The sequence below is a fragment of the Chiroxiphia lanceolata genome, chromosome 25 (assembly GCF_009829145.1).
Source record: "Chiroxiphia lanceolata isolate bChiLan1 chromosome 25, bChiLan1.pri, whole genome shotgun sequence".
Taxonomy (NCBI): domain Eukaryota; kingdom Metazoa; phylum Chordata; class Aves; order Passeriformes; family Pipridae; genus Chiroxiphia; species Chiroxiphia lanceolata.
In genome coordinates this window covers 6,372,138-6,385,369 of record NC_045661.1, presented here as the reverse complement: position 1 = coordinate 6,385,369, position 13,232 = coordinate 6,372,138, and the positions used below count along the sequence as shown (strand labels likewise).

At 68.3% G+C, this 13,232-nt stretch overlaps 2 protein-coding genes across 3 annotated transcripts; one reads left to right on the top strand and one right to left on the bottom strand.

Annotated features, from left to right (window-relative positions):
- Nucleotides 1–678: 678 nt before the first annotated feature.
- Nucleotides 679–7,305, top strand: SYPL2 (synaptophysin like 2). Its single transcript, XM_032710367.1, has 6 exons — nt 679–729; nt 1,894–2,085; nt 3,195–3,313; nt 4,136–4,337; nt 5,695–5,886; nt 7,177–7,305. The coding sequence occupies exons 1-6, from the start codon at nt 679–681 to the stop codon at nt 7,303–7,305; spliced, it is 885 nt and encodes a 294-aa protein (XP_032566258.1).
- Nucleotides 7,306–8,337: 1,032 nt separating this feature from the next.
- AMIGO1 (adhesion molecule with Ig like domain 1) lies at nt 8,338–12,608 on the bottom strand. 2 transcript variants are annotated; one of them, XM_032710900.1, is made up of 2 exons: nt 9,783–12,608; nt 8,338–9,704 (listed from the first exon to the last, which is right to left on the bottom strand). In XM_032710900.1, the coding sequence occupies exons 1-2, from the start codon at nt 11,097–11,099 to the stop codon at nt 9,621–9,623; spliced, it is 1,401 nt and encodes a 466-aa protein (XP_032566791.1). In that variant the 5' UTR covers nt 11,100–12,608; the 3' UTR covers nt 8,338–9,620. The 2 variants fall into 2 exon arrangements, with proteins under 2 accessions (XP_032566791.1, XP_032566790.1); XM_032710899.1 differs by having other exon boundaries at nt 8,338–12,608.
- Nucleotides 12,609–13,232: the final 624 nt, after the last annotated feature.

Here is a 13,232-nt window from a genome sequence, read left to right as displayed (position 1 = left end):
GATGAGCAGAGGCGGGGTTAGATGAGCGGGGGGCGGGGTTATATGGGTAGGGGGCGGGGTTAGAGGGAGAGCACGGCGCGGTACCGGGACGGGGCCCCTGGGACGGGGGTACCGGGGAGGGGGCACCGGGAAGGGGCATTGAGGGGAGTATTGGGGGGGGGTATTGGGGAGGGAATACCGAGAGGAGGCACTGAGAGGGGCACAAGGAAGGGGGTCCCGGGAGGAGGTACTGGGAAAGGGCGTACCGGGGAGGGAGTTGGGGAGGGTGTCCCGGGAAGTGGGACAGGGAAAAGGCTACAGGAGGGGGCCACGGGGAGGGGGTGCCAGGGCAGAGCCGCCGGGGTGCCCCCAGGCCGTGCCGGGACCCCAAAGCCCGGCGCCCGGTGCGACCCCCGTGCCGTCCCAGCGTCCCCGACTGACGGGGGCTCGGAGGAGCCGATGGACGGACAGACGGACACACGGACCCCCCCGCACTGGGCGGGGGGCACAGGGGCGGCCCGGGGTGGGGGCCGGCCCGGGGGAGAGGTGTGAACCGGGGGGGCTGCTCCGGGGGGCGGCCCGGGGGGGCGAGGGGGCGGGGCCGCCCGGCCCCGGGGCGGGGGGTGCCCGGCGGCGGCTCCGGCAGCGGAGCGGTCCCAGCGGGCGGCGGAGGCAGCACCGACCGCCCCCGGCCCGGCCATGGCCGAGCCCGGAGCCCCCGCGGCCGGTGACAAAGCGACCCGGCTCCAGGTAGGGCTCCGGGGCCACCGGGCGGGCTCCCGGCGCGGCCCCTCGATGGCAGCGCACAGACCCCCGGGGCAACCCCCAGTGTCCCGCCAGGGGGCCGGTACCGACTCCCGGAGAAGCCCCACAGTGTCCCGGTGCAGCCGCCCCGGGCGAGCCCCGGTGCAGCCCCAGCCCGGGGCAATCCCACTGCAGCCCCCCCGGTCCCTCGGGACAGCCCCGGGGGCGTCCCCCCGACGCCCTGAGCAGCCCCCCCGGTCCCCCGGTGTGGTACTCTCAATTCCCCCGGCGGGGACAATGCCGTTGCAGCCCCCCCCGGTTCCCCCCGAGCAGCCTCTCGGTCCCTGGGAGCAGCCCCCAGCCCACTGAGTTACCCCCAGCCCGGGGCAGGCCCCGCTGCTGCCCCCTCGGTCCCGCCTTGCAGCTCCCCCTGCCCCCCGTTCCAGCCCCCCGGGGCAGCCCCCCGGCCCGTTGGCCCCCCGTGCGGTCCTCGCGGTTCCCCGGCGAAGCCCCCCAGCCCCTCCGTTACATCCCCCTGGTGCAGCCCCCCTGTCCCCGGAGCTGCCTCCCGGTGCCCCGTTGTAACCCCTCCTCCCGGAGCAGCTCCCCGGTCGCTGCCCCCCCCTGCCCGGGGCCATCCCGTGGTGGCCCCGCCGGTTCCTCGGGAGCAGCTTCCCAGCCCCCTGGAGCAGCCTCCCCGTCACCCGGGTCGCCCCCCGCTTCCCCGGGGGTGCAGCCCCCCCGGTTCCCTGAAGCGCTTCCCGGTTCCCCAGGGCACCTCGCGGTGCCGTCCCAGTGTTCCCGATGTTCCCTGTATTCCCGGCCCCCCGCTGTTCCCAGTGCTCCCGGTGTCCACGGTGTTCCCTGTATTCCCAGTGCTCCCTGTGTTCCGGGTGATCCCTCTTTTCCCTGTATTCCCCGTGTTCTCTGTATTCCCGGTACTCCTGGTGATCCCTCTAATCCCCGTGCTCCCAGTGTTACCTTTATTCCCGATGATCCCCGTAGTATTCCCGGTGATCCCTCCATTCCCTGTATTCCCGGTGTTCCCAGTGTTCCCGGTGATCCTTGTATTCCCTGCATTCCCGATGATCCCTGTATTCCCAGTATCCCCTGTATTCCCGGTGTTCCTGGTGATCCCTATATCCCCTGTATTCCCAGTATTCCCGGTGATCCCTCTATTCCCCGTATCCCCTGTATCCCGGTGTTCCCGGTGATCTCTGTATTCCCTGTATCCCCTGTATTCCCGGTGATCCCAGTATTCCCGGTGTTCCCGGCTCTCTTCCCCCGCAGGACCGTGTCCTGGGTGGGCTGCGCTGGTCCCGCCTGCAGGAGCCGCTGGGCTTCATCAAGGTGCTCGAGTGGGTGAGTGACCCCTGCGACCCCGGCACAGCCACCGCCCCCTCCCCTGGAGCCCCCCCGGCACGAGGGGACCCCGGAGCCCCCCCACCCCTCCGGAGCCCCCCCGCCGGCCCCGTTCGGGGGTTGGGGTGCGGGGCCTCGTGTCCCCCCCCCGGGTGACCTTGAGCGGGTGGCCGTGCCCGGCCGGGCCGGGGGGGCCGGGGACACGGGGGGTGGACCGGGGACACGGGGGGCGGGTCCCCCCACGGGCTCGGGAGGCGCTGGGTGGGGTGGGGAGGGGTCCGGGGTTCGGCGGGGCCCGGGCCGGGGGACCCTCGGCGGAGGCTGAGCCGAGTGCCCGCGGACCCTGCCCGGCCGTGCCAGGGCCGATCCCGGCGGGATTGGGTTTCAGGACGGCATTTCCGCGCCTCGGCCTCGCCGGGGCCGGGGGCTCCCGGGGGAAACTGAGGCACGGGGGGGGCTTCCAGCCCGGTTTGGGCATCTCCCACCCGCAGCAACCCGACTGGGGGCTTTGCCAGGGGCTCTATGGGTCGGATAATCCCACCCAGGGAGGCCCCCGGGTGTGCAAAGAGACTCCGAAAGCAAAACCGGGAGGGAAAAATCCCAGGAGGAGCCACCGGAATTCCCGGCTTCGCCCCTCGGTGCCGCACATGGGGCTGTCTACGCCCGGGCCGGGAGGCTAGGAATCCCCACTTGGTGGGAAGGCGGGAGCTCGGCCGGGGAGAGCTGCGGGAAAACACTCCGGGAATGGGGTTTTCCCAGCGCCCCCATCCCGGAGATAAGGGCAATGCGGCACCGAGGGACGGGACTACCCCGGGGGTCCCACCACGGCCGGCTGGAAACCCCCCAGGCCCTCGGCTGCCCGCCGAAAATTAAGGGAGGGGAGGAGTAGGCTCGGCCTTGGTGCCCCCCCAACATCACCCCCGTCCTCAAATCCCGGTGCCAGCGAAATCCTGGTGCCAGCGGATTCCTGGTGCCAGCAGCTGCCACCCGGGGCCGACAGCTGCAGGGTGGCACTTTGCCCGGGACTGAGCCCCGGGGAGTGCAAACCCCCCCCGGGATGAGGGGGGGTCCCCGCGGGGTCTCCCCCCGACCCGTCCCCTCTCCCGCAGCTCTTTGCCATCTTCGCCTTCGGCTCCTGCGGCTCCTTCAGCGGTGAGACGGGGGCCACGGTGCGCTGTGAGAGCGGGGTCATGACGGCCATCTCCGTCCAGTTCGGCTACCCCTTCAGGTGAGGGGGGGCTGAGCCCCGGAACCCCCTCGGGATCCCCCCCGAGGGGGCTGCGCTGGGGTGAGACCCCCCCTCCCACTGCCAGGACCCCTGTGGGACACGGGCGTGGCCCTGTGAGGCTGTGTCCTGATGGGGACCTGTCACACCCCGACACCATGGGGACATCATGGGACATCCCTGGGGTCACGGGGCATCCCTGGGGTCATGGGGCATACCAGGGGTCACAGGACATCCCTGGGACCCATGGACATTCCTGGGATAAAAGGGCATCCCTGGGGTCATGGGACATCCCTGGGGTCACAGGGGATCCCTGTGGCTCCAGTTCCCACCACCATCCAGCGGGATTGTCGTTCATCAGGGAGCACCAGGGGAATCCCGGTTTATCTGGGAATGTGCTGATGGACCCGGGCCAGCCCTGAGCCTCCGGCTCTGCCCCCTCCCTGTGCCACCGGCCCCGTGCCAGGGCACTGCACCCTGGAAAAGCATCCGGGCTCGGGCCTGGCAGCAGATCTGTGCCCTCCTCCCAGGATACCACCTCAGCCTGGTCATTCCCTCCATCCTCATCCTCCTCCTATTCCCAGGATACCACCCCAGCCCGGTCATTCCATCCCCCCAGCCCTGGGGGACCACCCCAGCCCAGTTATTCCTTCCATCCCTCCATCCCAGGAGACCACTCCAGCCTGGTTATTCCCTCCATCCCCATCCCTCACCCCAGTCTGGTTATTCCAGCCCTTTCCATTATTCCCTCCATCCCAGGGAACCACCCCAGCTCGGTTATTCCCCCCCCCACCTCTCCATCCCCTGATGCTCCCTCCCTCCCAGGTTGTACCAGATTCCCTTCGGGATGCCGGACTGCCAGGACGAGTCCGAGGCCCGCACCCTGTACCTGGTGGGCGACTTCTCGGCCCCCGCCGAGTTCTTCGTGACCCTGGGGGTCTTCTGCTTCCTCTACTCCATGGCAGCCCTGGGGATCTACCTCCGCTTCCATTCCCTCTACTCCCAGAACACCAAGCTCCCCTTCGGGGTAAGATGGGAATGACCCCTCAGCACCCCCCGATCCAGCGGGGGGGTCCCGGGCCGTGGGGGAGGGGGGTGTGCATGGGAATATTTGTGTTTAAGGAGGGATGAGTTTTCCGGGGAAAAGCGTCAACCCCAGCAGTTCCTGCAGGGATGAGCTCATGTCTCCCACCCAGGGAGCGGTGCCAGGGCAGCCGTGCCACCCCTGGGGGGGTTTGATGGGCTCTGCTTGTTCCATCCATCCCTATTCCCAGGGGACCACCCCAGCCTGGCTATTCCAGCCATTTCCATTACTCCCTCCATTCCAGGGGATCACCCCACCCTGGCTATTCCTTCCATCCCCATCATCCCTCACCCCAGCCTGGTTATTCCAGCAATTTCTATCATTCCCTCCATTCCCAAGGAGCCACCTCAGCCTGATTATTTCCATTATTCCCTCCATCCCAGGGGATCACCCCAGCCCGGTTATTCCATCCATCCCCATTCCCAAGGAGACCATTCCAGCCTGGTTATTCCATCCGTCCTCCCCATTCCCAAGGAACTACCCCAACCTGGTTATTCGCTCCATCCCAGGGGACCGGAATCATTGATAATCCCAGAACAGAATCATGGAATCATCAACGTTGGGAGAGACCTTTAAGCTCATTGGGTCCAACCCCCGCCCCAGCAGTGCCAGCGCCCCCTGAGCCCCCAAACCCCATCCTCTGGACCCCTTCCCACCCCCGGGCAGCTCCTCCCAGTGCCTGACCCCCTTCCATGTCCAGGGAAGGGCAATGAGGCTGGGGAAGGGTCTGGAGCACAATTCCCATGAGGAGAGGCTGAGGGAGCTGGGGCTGTTGAGGCTGGAGAAGGGGAGGCTCAAGGGAGACCTCCTGGCTGTGCCAGAGGAGGTTTAGGTTGGATATTGGGAAGAATTTCTTTCCAGAGAGGGTGCTCAGCCCTTGGAATGGGCTGCCCAGGGAGGGGGTGGATTTTCCGTCCCTGGAGATGTTGAAGGTGAGACTGGATGTGGCATCAGTGCCATGGGCTGGGAACCACAGCAGGGTTGGATCAAGGGTTGGACTGGATGATCTCAGAGGTCTTTCCCAACCTGGCTGATTCTGTGACTCTCTGACTCCATGATCCTGAATCTACCCCTTCCCTGGGCAGCCCATTCCAATGGCTGAGCACTCTCTCGGGAAAGAACCTCTTCCCAATATCCAACCTAAACCTCCCCTGGCACAGCTCAAGGCCTGGCTTTCCCAGCCCAGCTGAGTCTCTCATTCTCTGATTCCATGATCCCATGACTCCGTGATTCCATGATCCCATGACTCCGTGATTCCATGACTCCGTGACTCCGTGATTCCACGCTCCCGCTCCTGCAGGATTTCTGTGTCACCGTGTGCTTTGCCTTCTTCTGGCTGGTGGCGGCGGCGGCCTGGGGGAAGGGGCTGAGCGACGTGAAGGCGGCCACGCGCCCCGGGGCCCTGCTGGGCGCCATGGCCGTGTGCCAGGACGAGGGTGTGCGCTGCAGCCCCGGCACCACGCCCGCCATGGGGCTGGCCAACATCTCCGTGGTGAGTGAGGATGGGGTTTGTGGGGTTTGTTCTGGCCAACATCTCCGTGGTGAGCGTTTGTGGGGTTCGTGGGGTTTATGGGGTTTGTTCTGGCCAGCATCTCCATGGTGAGTGACGATGGGGTCTGTGGGGTTTATGGCCAGCATCTTCGTAGCGAGTGAGAGCGGGGTTATGGCCAACAACACCGTGGTGAGGGTTTATGGGGTTTGTGGGCTTTATGGGGTTTCTGGCCAACATCTCCAGGGTGAGTATTTATGGGGTTTATGGAGTTTCTGGGGTTTCTGGCCAACATCTCTGGGGTGAGTATGGGGTTTCTGAGGTTTCTGGGGTTTCTGGCCAACATCTCCAGGGTGAGGTGTGACCAGCAGCATTGGCGTGGGCACGGGGGGGTGGTCACTTGAGGAAGTGGGTTTGGGGGGGTTTGAGTGGAGCTGAGTGACCTCCGGGCCTTGTGGGGCACACATGGGCACAAGGGTGTGATTGTGCCCTTGGGGACGGGGTTTGTGGGGTTTCAGGCAGAGCTGGGCGTTGCTGGGTTCCCAAGCCCGGCCAGGAGAGGGCAATGGGAATGGGAAAACACACATGGGAATGGGGGAACACACGTGGGAATGGGGTGGCAACACACATGGGAATGGAAGAACATTTGGGAATAGGTGGGAACACATGTGGGAATGGGGGAACATGTGGGAATGGGATGGGAACACAGGTGGAAATGGGGTAGGAACCCCCCACGACCACGGTGCCCACCTCCCCCCCTGGGCCCCACGGGCTGTGGGACCCACCCTGCACCCCCAGGAAACCCCCCAAGCCATGGGGGACCCCCGGGGTGGGTGTTTGGGGTCCAGGGGGTGTATGAGGTGTATGGATGTATGGGATATAGGGGGTGTATGGGATTTGGGGATGTGTGGGATGTGTGGGATTTGGGGATATGTGGGGTCTATGGGGTGTGTGGGATTTGGGGATGTATGGGGTGTGTGGGGTCTATGGGGTGTGTGGGGTGTATAGGATATATGGGATGTAGGGGATGTATGGGATGTACAGGGCGTGTGGGATTTGTGGGATGTGGGGATGTGTGGGGTCCATGGGGTGCCCAGGGCACACGGGACACACACAGTGCTTGAAGCTCACGGGGTGTGTGGGGTGCCCGGTGCTGTTCTCACCCGTGGGTGCCCCATGCGATCCTCTCCCTTCCCCCTCTCCCTTCTCCCCTCCCCTGACCCCTCTCTCTGTCCCCTATCCCTGTTCCCTCTCCCTCTCCTCTCTCCCTCTCCCCGTCCCCCGTTCCCGCAGCTTTTCGGGTTCCTGAATTTCCTGCTCTGGGCCGGGAATTGCTGGTTCGTGCTGCGGGAGACGCCGTGGCTGCGGCCCCCCCCGGCGCGGGACAGCGATGCCGAGCAGGGCGCCATCGACAAGCAGTGACCCCCCCGGTACCCCCCCGGGACCCCCCGGCCCCGGGTCCTCGCGCCGGCCGCCAGCCTGGGGGGGGGCGTCGCTGGGTTGGAGCCGCGGAGGGGGTCGGATGGTCCAGGAGGGGGGGCCGGGCAATGCCGGGGGTCCCGCTCGGGGTCGTCGGGGGTCTGTGTGTCACCCCCGGGGAGTCCGCGGCTGTGCGGGGGTGCATAAAGTCCTGGGTACCAGCTCTGGGTTGGGGGTCCTGCTGTCTGCCTCGCTGTGGGGGTGCGGCCCCCTTGGGTGGGCTACAGACCCCCTGGGTGGGCTACACACGCCCCTGGGTGGGCTACAGACCCCTTTAATGGGGTGCACACACCCCCAGTGGGGTACAGAACCCCCTAATGGGGTACACACACCCTTGGGTGGGCTACACATCCCCCGAGGTGGGGTACACACACCTGGGGGGGGTACAGACCCCCCCTAATGAGGGACACATCCCCCCGGTGGGCCACACACAGCCCTGGTGGGCTACAGCCCCCCAATGGGGTACAGACCCCTGGGTGGGGTACACACCCCTTGGGTGGGCTACACACAGCCCTGGGGGGGTACACACACCCCTAATAGGGTACACACCCCTGGGGGGGGTACAGACCCCCCCTAATGGGGTACACACCCCTAATGGGGGACACACCTCCCTGGTGGGGTGCACACACCCCTGGGTGCTGGGTCAACGGGGTGCTGGGGGGGTCATTGGGGTGCTGGGGGGCAGTGGGATGGGGGTGAACATGGGGCTGGCCTGGGGGGCTGCCCTGAGCCCCCCTCCCAGCACAGCCCTCGGGGGTCAGCGGGGCCCTGGGGGGTGACCGGGGTGACCCCCCACCGTCTCGACCCCCCCTTGCTCCCCTCTCATCCTCCCCGATGGCAGCAAAGCCCCCCCCCGACTCTCCTCCCTGGGGGGGTCCCCCGGCGCTGTCACTGTGGCCTTGTCCCCAACCCCGCCAAAGGGCCCCCCCTTGGAGCCCCCCCAAACCCACCGAGGGCAGCACAGACACGGGGGGGGGGGGGGGGACAGGTTTATTTTGGCCAAGGCATCAGCGCGGGAGGGGGCACGGCCGGGGGGTGGAGGGGGGGACACGGGGCACCCTTTGGGGGGCTGGGACCCCCGGGGTCCCCCCCTGCGTGCGGGGGGTGCTCTCCTCGCGGGGGGGTTGCAGGGGGGCTCAGGAGGGTGTTGGGGGGTCTCGGGGGGGGTGGGGGGCACACCCCTGGTGCCCCCTTCCCAGGGGGGCTCGTGCTCCCCGGGGGGGTCATGCTGGGGGTTCACATGCCGGGGGTGGGGGGGCAGTGAAGATTGGGGGGCTGGGGCTGCGGGGGGCCACTGCCCTGCCACAGGGAGGCTGCTGCTCCTGGGGGGGGTCACGGTGCTGTCACTGTCACCAGTGGGCCCCCCCTGCTCTGCGGTGCCCACATTGTCCACACAGTGACCTGGGGGGGTCCTGGGAGGCGATGGGGTGACCCCCAAGCTGGGGACACAGTGTGGGGGGGTCTGGCCACCCCTCCATTCTGGGGACTGTCACAGCAGTGGTGGGGACAGGGGGTGTCCCTGGGGGGTCCTTCTGGTGTCCCCCCACACCCTTGTCCCTCACGGTCCCACAGTGACCTGGGGCGGTCCTGGGGGGCAATGCTCAATCCTGGGGGGTGATGGGGTGACCCCCCAAGCTGGGGAAACGGTGCTGGGGGTCCGGCCACCCCTCTGCCAGGGACAGGCCATAGCAGCAGTGAGGACACACGGGGTGCCTGGGACTGTCCCCACCGTGGCCCCTCACACCCTTGTCCCTCACGGTCCCACGGTGACCTGGGGCGGTCCTGGGGGGCAATGCTCAATCCTGGGGGGTGATGGGGTGACCCCCCAAGCTGGGGAAACGGTGCTGGGGGTCCGGCCACCCCTTCTGCCTGGGGACTGTCACGGCAGCAGTGGGGACATGGGGTGTTCCTGGGACTGTCCCCATGGTGTCCTGCCAGTGTCCTCGCACAGCCTCGTCCCTCACAGTGCCCTCGGCAGGTCCTGGGGGGCAGTAGGGTGACCCCCAAGCTGGGGACATGGTGGTGGGGGTCCAGCCACCCCTCCTGCCCAGGGACCATCCCCACTGTGTCCCCTCACACGCTCGTCCCTCGTGGTCCTGCAGTGACAGTGACCTCGGCAGAGAGGGGACAGCGGTGACACGCAGTCCTGGGGGGCAACGGGGTGACCCCCAAGCCGGGGACGCGGCAGTGGGGGTCCGGCCACCCCTCCTTCCCGGGGACAGCTCACGGGACGTCCCGGGGCCCGTCCCCGGCGCCGCTCACACCACGATGGGGGTGTCGGAGAACACCGAACTCACCGAGTCGGGGTCGGACACCTTCCTCTGCCCCTTGGGGCCCCGGGGGGCGGCCGGCGGAGGGGTCCCTGCTCCTCCCTTGAACCTGCCGTTCTGCCCGGGGCCCCCCCCCAGGGCGGGCCGGGGCTCGCCGTGCCCCCCGTCGTGGTTGGGGGTGGTGCTGAGCACCGAGGAGTTGATGCTGTCGTCGCGCGGCGCCGGCGCCTTCTCGGCGGCACGGCAGCAGCAGCAGCGGCACGGGGTCAGGTACAGGTAGATGAGCACCAGCACCACGCTCAGGATGCAGCCCACCAGCGTGGTGTAGGCCGTGTTCAGGGTGTCGTGGGGGCCGTGCAGGGTGAAGTTGTGCACCAGCAGCTCCACGTAGAGGGTCTCGTTGAGCAGCGGCCCCGCCACCCAGCACGCGTAGGTGCCCGCGTCCTCGGCCCGCAGCGCCCGCAGCTCCAGGCTGCCGTTGGCCAGCAGGGCCGCTGTGCCGTTGCCGCCGCCGTCCCCCGGCATCACCCTGTCCCCCGCCGGTGTCACCCAGTGGCGGCTGCCGTCCTGCCAGCGGCTGTCGCAGCCCAGGGTGACGCTGTCGCCCAGGTGAGCCTCCAGCACGGCCTCGCGCGCCTCGCTGCAGTTGAGGGGCTGCCGCCCCGCCAGCTCCAGGATGGCCACGGAGGCATGCGGGGAGCCGGGCAGGTGGCACGTCAGCTCCTCCTGGAAGTCCAGCACGGCGCTGAGGCGGCGGCGGCGGCCGCGGGCGAGCAGCTGGAACAGGGCGCAGTCACAGCCCAGCGGGTTGTCGTGCAGGTAGAGGCGGTCGCGCAGCCAGGCGGGCAGCGCCTGCAGCTCCCCGGCGGGCACGGCGCGCAGCCGGTTGGCCGACAGGTCGAGCAGCGCCAGGCGCGGCAGCCGCGAGCCCTCGCGCAGCAGCTCCAGCGGGAAGCGGGCGATGCGGTTGCGGCCCAGGTAGAGCTTGCGCAGCCGGCCCAGGTTCTCGAAGGCCGTGCGGTCCACGCTGGAGATCTCGTTGTTGTAGAGCAGCAGCACCTCCAGCTCGCCCAGGTCGCTGAACAGGTTCTCGTCGAGCGCGCGCAGGCGGTTGTTGGACAGGTCGAGGTGGCGCAGGCGGGGCACGGCCGTGAAGGCCTCGGTGGACACGAAGGCCAGCCCGTTGTGGCTCAGCAGCAGCGTGTGCAGGTGCGGGAGCCGCGCCGGGCTCCAGTCCCCGCGCAGCCGCGACACGTTGTTGTGGCTCAGGTCCAGCACGGAGGCGAAGCGCGGCAGCGGCGACGGCACCAGGCTCAGGTTGGCCTGCGAGCAGCTCAGCAGGTTGGAGGCGCAGATGCAGTGAGCGGGGCAGGACCCGCCCGCCGAACCCCCCGGGCACAGCAGGGCCAGGGCCAGCAGCAGGGACAGCGGGGACGGCGGGGACGGGGCACCCCCGGGCACACCCATGGCTGCGTGAGGGCACGGGGCAGCCGGGAGGACACCAGGGTGGGGGACGGGGCGGGTTCGGTCACCCCGTGTCCCCGGGTGGGGTTGGTTGGTCACGCCGTGTCCCCAGGAGAGGTGGGTCAGTCACCCAGAGTCACAGTCCAGGGCGGGTTGGTCACCCCGTGTCCCCGGGTGGGGTGAGTTGGTCACCCGGTGGCACAGCACAGGGCGGGTTGGTCACAGCATGTGCCAGGCTAGCTGGTCACCCAGTGTCACGGGCCAGGGTGGCTCGGTCACACGGTGTCACAGCACGTGCTGGGGCCGGGGCTCACCCAGTGTCACCAGCCGGGGGGTCACCTGGTGCTGCAGAGTGGGGTGGTTGGGTCACCCAGAGTCACAGTCCAGGGTGGCTTCAGTCACCCAGTGTCACAGCAGGCTTGGGGCTCAGCCAGTGTCACCATCCAGGGTGGCTTCAGTCATCCAGTGTCACAGCCCGGGGTGACTGTCACTGACCAGTCACCGGTCCCCCAGTGGTGCAGGGTGTGGTGGCTTTGTCACCAGTGTCACACTCTGTGCTCCGGGGTGGCTTCAGTCACCCGCTGTCACAGCCCGGCCGGGCTCGGGGCTCACCCGGTGTCACCGCGCTGGGTGGCTCTGCCACTTGGTGTCACAGTCTGGGGTGGCTCTGTCACTCAGTGTCACGGTGCTGGGTGGCTGTGGTCCCTCAGTGTCACTGAGGGGGTGGCTTTGTCCCCTGGTGTCACGGCATGGAGAGGCTGAGGTCCCCTGGTGTCACACCGTGGGGTGGCTGTGGTCCCTCAGTGTCACGATATGCAGTGATTCTGTCCCCCGGTGTCACGCCGTGCAGTGTCTCTGTCCCCGGTGTCACACTGTGCAGTGTCTCTGTCCCCGGTGGTCCCTCAGTGTCACAGTGAGGGGGGTGGTCGGTCCCTCGGTGTCACGGGTGCCGCGGGGTCACTTCCCACGCGGGTCACAGAGCGGGGTGGCCCTGTCCCCGCTGTCACGACATGTCCCCGCTGTCACGGTCCGCCCGGTTCCCCCGCCTCGTCCCTCCTCGGTTCCTCTCTCCCAGTCCCGGGGCCGGCGGAGGATGCTCAGCCCCCCCCACCCCCCCACCTCCCGGGCGTTACCACCGGGGCCGGGCCGGGCCTAGAGCGGGGCCGGGCCGGGCCGGGCCGGGCCGAGCCGAGTGAGGCCGGGTGGGGCCCAAGGAGGCCGAACCGAACCGAGCCGAGCGAACCCGAGCGGAGCCGAACCGGGCCAAGAGGAGCCGAACCGAGCCGAGCGGGGCCGAACCGATCCGGGCGGAGCCGAACAGATCCGGGCGGAGCCGAGCGGGCCGGGCCGAACCGGGCCGAGAGCGGCCGAACCGCCCCGATCCTTCCCGATCCTTCCCGAGTGCAGCCGAACCGACCCGAACGGACCCGGCCCGGCCCGAGCGGTTCCGATGGTCCCCGAGCGGTTCCGATGGGAACCGAACTGTTCCGAGCGGTTCCGATTCTCTCCGATATTTCCCGACCGTCCCCGAGCGGCGCTGCCCGGACGGCTCTGGGGGCGGGGCCGGCGCGCACGGCGCGTCCCCATTGGCTGCCCCGCACCGCACTCGGCCAATGGCGGCAGCGCTCGGGGTTAACCCGCGGAGAGCCGGGACCACCCGGGACCACTCGGGACCACTCGGGACCCACCGGGACCACCCGGGACCCACCGGGACCACCCGGGATCACCGGGACCCACCCGGGATCACCCGGGATCACCGGGACCACCTGGGATCACCCGGGACCACTCGGGACCCACCGGGACCACCCGGGACCCACCGGGACCACCGGGACAGACCAAGACCCAATGGGACCAATCGGACCCGGGTCTGGCCCCCTCTCCATCCCCAACCCCGTCTCCATCCTCATCCTTGTCCCTGTCCCATTCCATCCTGATCCCCCTCTCCATCCCCATCCTTATCGACATCTGGCCCCGTCCCCATCTCCATCATCCCAATCCCATCCCTGTCCCTGTCCTCATCCTCATCCCCAACGCTATCCCACATCCCCATCCCCATCATCCCCATCCCATCCATCTCATCCTTGCCCTCATCCCTGTCTCCATCCCTCTCCCAATCCTCATCTCCATCCCTGTCAC

Bases quoted from the DNA above. Each gene is read 5' to 3' on its own strand.
- SYPL2 (XM_032710367.1), top strand. From the start codon at position 679: ATGGCCGAGCCCGGAGCCCCCGCGGCCGGTGACAAAGCGACCCGGCTC. The intron at 730-1,893 runs GTAGGGCTCCGG...TATTCCCGGTGA, and splicing joins ACAAAGCGACCCGGCTCCAG to TCCCTCTATTCCCCGTATCC. The intron at 3,314-4,135 runs GTGAGGGGGGGC...CCTCCCTCCCAG, and splicing joins CAGTTCGGCTACCCCTTCAG to GTTGTACCAGATTCCCTTCG.
- AMIGO1 (XM_032710899.1), bottom strand. From the start codon at position 11,099: ATGGGTGTGCCCGGGGGTGCCCCGTCCCCGCCGTCCCCGCTGTCCCTG.